The 5,925-nt window shown below is 34.4% G+C and overlaps 1 protein-coding gene across 1 annotated transcript; it reads right to left on the bottom strand.

The window, feature by feature from the left end:
* Positions 1 to 205: 205 nt before the first annotated feature.
* LOC144961972 (uncharacterized) lies at positions 206 to 2,766 on the bottom strand (the record flags this gene model as incomplete). Its single annotated transcript, XM_078894977.1, has 3 exons — positions 2,682 to 2,766; positions 2,156 to 2,299; positions 206 to 512 (listed from the first exon to the last, which is right to left on the bottom strand). Coding segments are annotated over exons 2-3 (391 nt in total), but the record flags the coding sequence as incomplete, so codon positions are not given.
* Between the last annotated feature and the right edge of the window lie 3,159 nt (positions 2,767 to 5,925).

The raw sequence follows: 5,925 nt of genomic DNA, 5'->3' as shown, positions 1-5,925 counted from the left end.
GAAGAAGAAGAAGAAGAAGAAGAAGAAGAAAGAAGAAGAAGAAGAAGAAAGAAGAAGAAGAAAAGAAGAAGAAGAAGAAGAAGAAGAAGAAGAAGAAGAAGAAGAAGAAAGAAGAAGAAGAAAGAAGAAGAAGAAGAAGAAGAAGAAGAAGAAGGAGGAGGAGGAGGAGGAGGAGGGGTTATATAATTATGACTCGAATACAAACCTTTTTTCATCTCCACCATGTGAGGCGTAAAGATTTGCTGTAGCGTGAGAATCCAACTGAAAGAATCAATCTCAGAATTGCCGCTGAAAACCAACTCTGGATGTTTTTGTATGACTTCAAAGGCGTGGGGATGTGTCCTTGAAATAGACTTCTGGATTGAGGTCACGTGATCGAGGATGTAGGTCGTCTTTTCACTACGATTGGTCAACCAGACAGTCTCGTTTTCGTAGAGGTCAATTTTGGCCACAATTTGGTCCGAAGACATGTCTGTCATCTTGGTGAGGACTACCCATCGTCTTTTCCAGTTCTGGTAAAGAATTTACAGGAAATGGTGTAATATTTTTTATGGATTTGCTTGTTACTGGAACAGATATGATAAGATATATAGGATAATAAGATAATACCTTCTTCATACCACAAATCGAAATTTGTTTCCAAACTTGCATGTCAGTATCTTACTTAAACATATTTTTCCACATACAAATTTTAGTCATTTTCAGTTGAGAGAATAATAATCAATTCAGAACTAAATAAATCATAAGATTCTTAAGTATCTTAAAATAGCATTTCCTTTGTTTTTACTCGACATTAAAATGTGACCCATCGGCTCAAAACGGTATTATATCGAGGTGGTTCAAATGCTAAAATAGAGATCTTTGTCAAATGTGTGATACTGGGGTTAGTTTTTAATTGAGGATACTGATTTTCTCAATCTGACTAAACTAGAATTTCCATTTTCCCTCTCCTTACCAGCCATTTTCAAGATTTTCCCCATAACTTCACACGCAACTAACACAAAATATATTTTTATCACTCAGATAATATAATAGCAATAAAATTCTTGCTAATAATAATATCTTGAGCAAAACATGTTCTACAACACACTGTACATTTTCTTTGAGTTTTATAATGTACAAGAGAAATTTGGATAAGAAAAATGTTGGTTGTATCGTAACGAAAGTGACAATTTTCCTATAGTTGGTAAGGAAAGGGTTTAACCAGACAACCATGTACTCTGGAAAAAACAAAAACGCGTATCTAAAAAGTTCGCCAGACAACTCGTCTTTCAAATATCGATCGGTTTAAAATGACCCACACCTTGGCAAATACTATGAAAGCTAGAACCTTGCCAAGTTCCAGGTTTGAGAGTTTTTTTTACCAAGATGGGGATCAGTGGCGTGGCATGCTTACAGTATAAGGTGGTGCTAGAATCAGAGGAAAATGACTTAAAACGTGCTATATTTATAGAAACAAAAGAAGAAAAAAGAATTAAAGAACAGACTTACTCAAATAAGTAAGAGGCAGTATAGAGACGATTTCTCAGTTTTATTTTGTTTTAAGATAATGTAATCCATTTTTAAGAGAGGGAGTGGTGCCAGGCACCAAATAAACCAATATAGCCACGCCCCTGAATCGTTTAAATTCATTGATAGTTGAAGGGTACAACTTTTCTTGCCAGTTTTTCAATCCATGTTTTTGTCCAACGTACGGCAGTTGATGTCACTGTATCCAAAATATTGTTTAAATAACCCTATCCTTAGTTTTTAAATGAGCTTTTATATAGCGCAATATCCACTAAACGTGCTCAAAATGCTTTACAAGGGGTCCCTGACCAACATCAACACGTAACATGTAGAACGAAACAAATTTTTTTCCGACATAGACAACGCTGTTAATGGCCAGATACTCATTTTACACCTGAGTACGGTGATAGAATATGAGTAAAGAGCCTTTTCCAAGAATTCAACTATGCGCCGAGCGAGGCTCGAAACCAGGACCTTATGATCCGAAGGCGAGTGTCATACCACAAGACTACATAGCCGCACTGATATGACGATAAAAAGGATAAAAAATGATTTCTTTTATAAAAAGGTTTAATAAGTATGATATTTATTTCAAAACACTGGATATGAATGGCAATTTGACCCTGCTTTCCATATTTGGTATTACCTTCAGCTTCCTTCCTTTGACCTTTGAACTCTGTTTAACATCAAGGTATCCATATTTCTGAGTGGGAGATTCCATGACGCACATAATCAAAGAGGGCGGGGCTTGCAGATGTTGTAGCCACGCCTACCTTCTTCAGTTTTTATACTGACCGGTGGGAAAAAAACAGAAAGAAAAATGAAACCATCAAGTTAGAGTGTCTGTAAGTAGCGATTGTAAGCTTTGAGGAACCGAAATACAGTCTGTGAGAATCTAGCATCTTTAATCAAACAGAACTAGCAAGGAATTTTATGATTCTATGTTAAGCTACAGAAACAGGGATATGATTGTTTAACTATGATTTCAATAGGGTTCAACAGTAAAGACGTCACTTCCTCGTAATCAAGCATAGTAACTAGTTCTGAACTATCGGAACAATGGCGAAAGCAATTATCTCCATCACCGCCTTATGAAATACTTCTCCGACGAGCATAAAAGTTATCCATAGGAGAAAAACATTATAAATCTGATCATGTTTTGACTTTTGTACATTCTGATCACATGACATGTGAAAAAGATCTATCCATCATGAAGAATAAAAAGTAGGGATTTTCTTTTTTTTAGAACCAAGCTGCTGGTTGCTGGGCGGATGTGACATCAGACTAATGAATCTTATTGACCATTAATGTGTAGATATGACGGTGTAGATAACAGTTTGAATCGTAAGATAAATGTTTGTAAATGACAAAGAATCGTTTGTGTAAGAAGATAACATGGATTTCTGATTAGATATGCATCGATTATCTATTGATAAATGGTATCGATTATCTATTGATTAATGATAGACTTTTAATCGTTTCTTCAGAATTCCCAAGACCTTTGTTGTACATGATGTCATATCTATATCACATCTACAGTCACACACGGTTAAACAAAGTATTCAAAGGAACCTTTTTAATTTTGTTTGTTTGCATTAAGTTTTGTGACTGAAAATCAAAAATTGATGAATTGATAATAGTTGATTATATTTGTTCGTGTCATTAGTGCAAGACAGAACAACTTCCACTGATTTATAAGCGATGTGAAATTTGGCCTTTTGTGATAGTCAGTCTTAATTTTGTTGATTTTACCCATAGAGGGGAAATAGACACATCAGGTTGTCCCTAAGTGATTGATATTCATATATTAGCTTCCTTTGACTTGATTGTCTATAATTTAGTCCCCCCACATGTCATTAAAATCCGCTTTATCTGTGTGATGCATTTAATATAGTAGCGCATTGTTTAGTGATATTTCTTATCGCCCTTCTAAGGTCGTGACAACGGGATGTAATTGTGATACAGTAGACACGACACAAAGATAACCATCATATTGATAAATATTAAAACAATTCTGTTACACAATGACTTGTCAAAGTTATAAACTGTAATATGTACAAATGTAAATTGAGAGTTTCAGAATCTTGAAGAAACTTTAACCCTTTCCTTACCACCCATAAGAAAATCGTTATATTCGTTACGAAGAAACCAACAATTTTCACGCTCTAATTTCTTTTGTACATCACCTAATTTAAAGAAAACGTTTTCTTAGTTATAAAAGCTTGGCACTGTGTTGTAGGGCTCGTTTTGACGATCAATATTATTATGTATAGAATGTACTTGTTGCATTTCTTTTTGAGTAAGAAATATCTATATTTGTATTGGATGGGTGGGAAGTTTTTAGGTTAATTCTGAAAATGGCTGGTAATGATTTTAAACTCAAATAAATGTTTGGTTGCCAAGCTGTAAATATGGTTTTGTGGGAATTATTGATATCGTTTGTGTAATTCGAACTTTTAGGCATCCCTCGGGAGATGGCAAAATGCGTGCTAAGACTCATAACGTACCAAATCCGATGTTAATTGGCGGTAAGGACTAGTTAAATATAAAGATAAAATTGAGTCCACCAGCTTCTGCAGAGCGAGCTGGAATTCGGCGCGAAAGAACCCAACGATTACTCGGCCATATTTGGAAAAATTTGGCCAGAGAACTCGTCCTTCAAATATCGGTCGATTTAAATGACCCTCATCCTGGCAAACCTGGGACTTTGCGATGATAATGATGATGATGATGATGATGATGATGATGATGATGATGATGATGATGATGATGATGGAGATGGTCGTGGTGGAGATGGTTGTAGTAATGGTGGTGGTGGTGGTGTTGATTTAGTGATGATGGTGGTAGTGGTAGTGTTTATAATGATGGTGGTATTGGTGGTGGTAGTTATGGTGGTGGGTGGTGGTGTAGTCGTGGTAGTGTTGGCCAAAACCAATTGAAGCATACCTTGAAACAGAAATAAAATAACACTCCTGTCTATTGATCTTGATCACAACAACAACAGAAAAACCTTTATTGTCTTTGTTATTGCTTTTAGCCATCCGCGTTTATGAGTAATTCTCACTAAACTGCATTAACCCGACTATAAACGTTCAAGGTTACACATATTTTTGTTTTTAGTCCATTATACTTCCGGATGGCAATGTTGTGAATTTCTTAGCCAAGCGCAAACTATCTATATAATAATGATGGTCACAATTCACCACATTTTGTCACAGTAAGCAGCTACAACATGCCTGCCCTTAGAAGTTTATCACCGTCCTTAATCGTGAATTTATCCTGTCACAATTTTCACAATACTCCAAGTCCTTGTGACAAATCAGAGAAAGTGAGTAATGAGTAACGGCAATGAAAGATCATAGAATATAAAACCATATAGACTAGTATGTGTGTAATAAAACTACCAATGTCCAATAAAGAATACACAATAATTCTAGCTGTTTAGGACAATAACAATAAAACGGAGACAATGTTGATAAGGGGATAAGGTATATCTACTAGCCTGTCGTTAATTGTGTTATCTCACGCATGTTATTATATTATAGCCCTATCAAGAATAAACCTTCCAGTTAGTTACCGACATCAACAATGACCCGACTGTTGGCTGGATGATGGTTTGAAGACATCGGTCATGTGTTAATGACATGACAATAAGCGTGATGAAAGTATGGATAAAGCCAATGCGTCGAACTATGACCTCTCGCATGGCCATTCACGATGTTTGTAAATGAAGGATGTTTTCTTTTTAGCAGCAGCAGTAGTAGTAGTAGTAGTAGTAGTAGTAGTAGTAGTAGTAGTAGTAGTAGTAGTAGCAGTAGTAGTAGTAGTAGTAGTAGTAGTAGTAGTAGTAGTAGTAGTTGTTGTTGTTGTTGTTGTTGTTGTTGTTGTAGTAGTAGTAGTAGTAGTAGTAGTTGTAGTAGTAGTAGTAGTAGTAGTAGTAGTAGTAGTAGTAGTAGTAGTAGTAGTAGTAGTAGTAGTAGTAGTAGTAGTAGTAGTAGTGGTGGTGGTGGTAGTAGTAGTGGTAGTAGTAGTAGTAGTAGTAGTAGTAGTAGTAGTAGTAGTAGTAGTAGTAGTAGTAGTAGTAGTAGTAGTAGTAGTAGTAGTAGTAGTAGTAGTAGTAGTAGTAGTAGTAGTAGTCGTGGTAGTATTAGTAGTAATAATGTTAATAGTAATATTAGTAAAAACGATAATAATCATAATGATAATAATAATAATACAATAATAATGATAATGATAATAATGATAATAATAATAATAATAATAATAATAATAATAATAATAATAATAATAATAATAATAATAATAATAATGATAATAATAATAATAAATAATAATAATAATAATAATAACAGTAATAATAATAATAATAATGATAATAATAATAATAATAATAATAATAATAATAATAATAATAAT

The sequence above is a fragment of the Berghia stephanieae genome, unplaced genomic scaffold (assembly GCF_034508935.2).
Source record: "Berghia stephanieae isolate SIO BIC M18660-M18661 unplaced genomic scaffold, UCSD_Bste_1.3 scaffold5174, whole genome shotgun sequence".
NCBI classification, from domain to species: Eukaryota; Metazoa; Mollusca; class Gastropoda; order Nudibranchia; family Aeolidiidae; genus Berghia; species Berghia stephanieae.
This window is presented reverse-complemented; position numbering and strand designations above follow the sequence as displayed.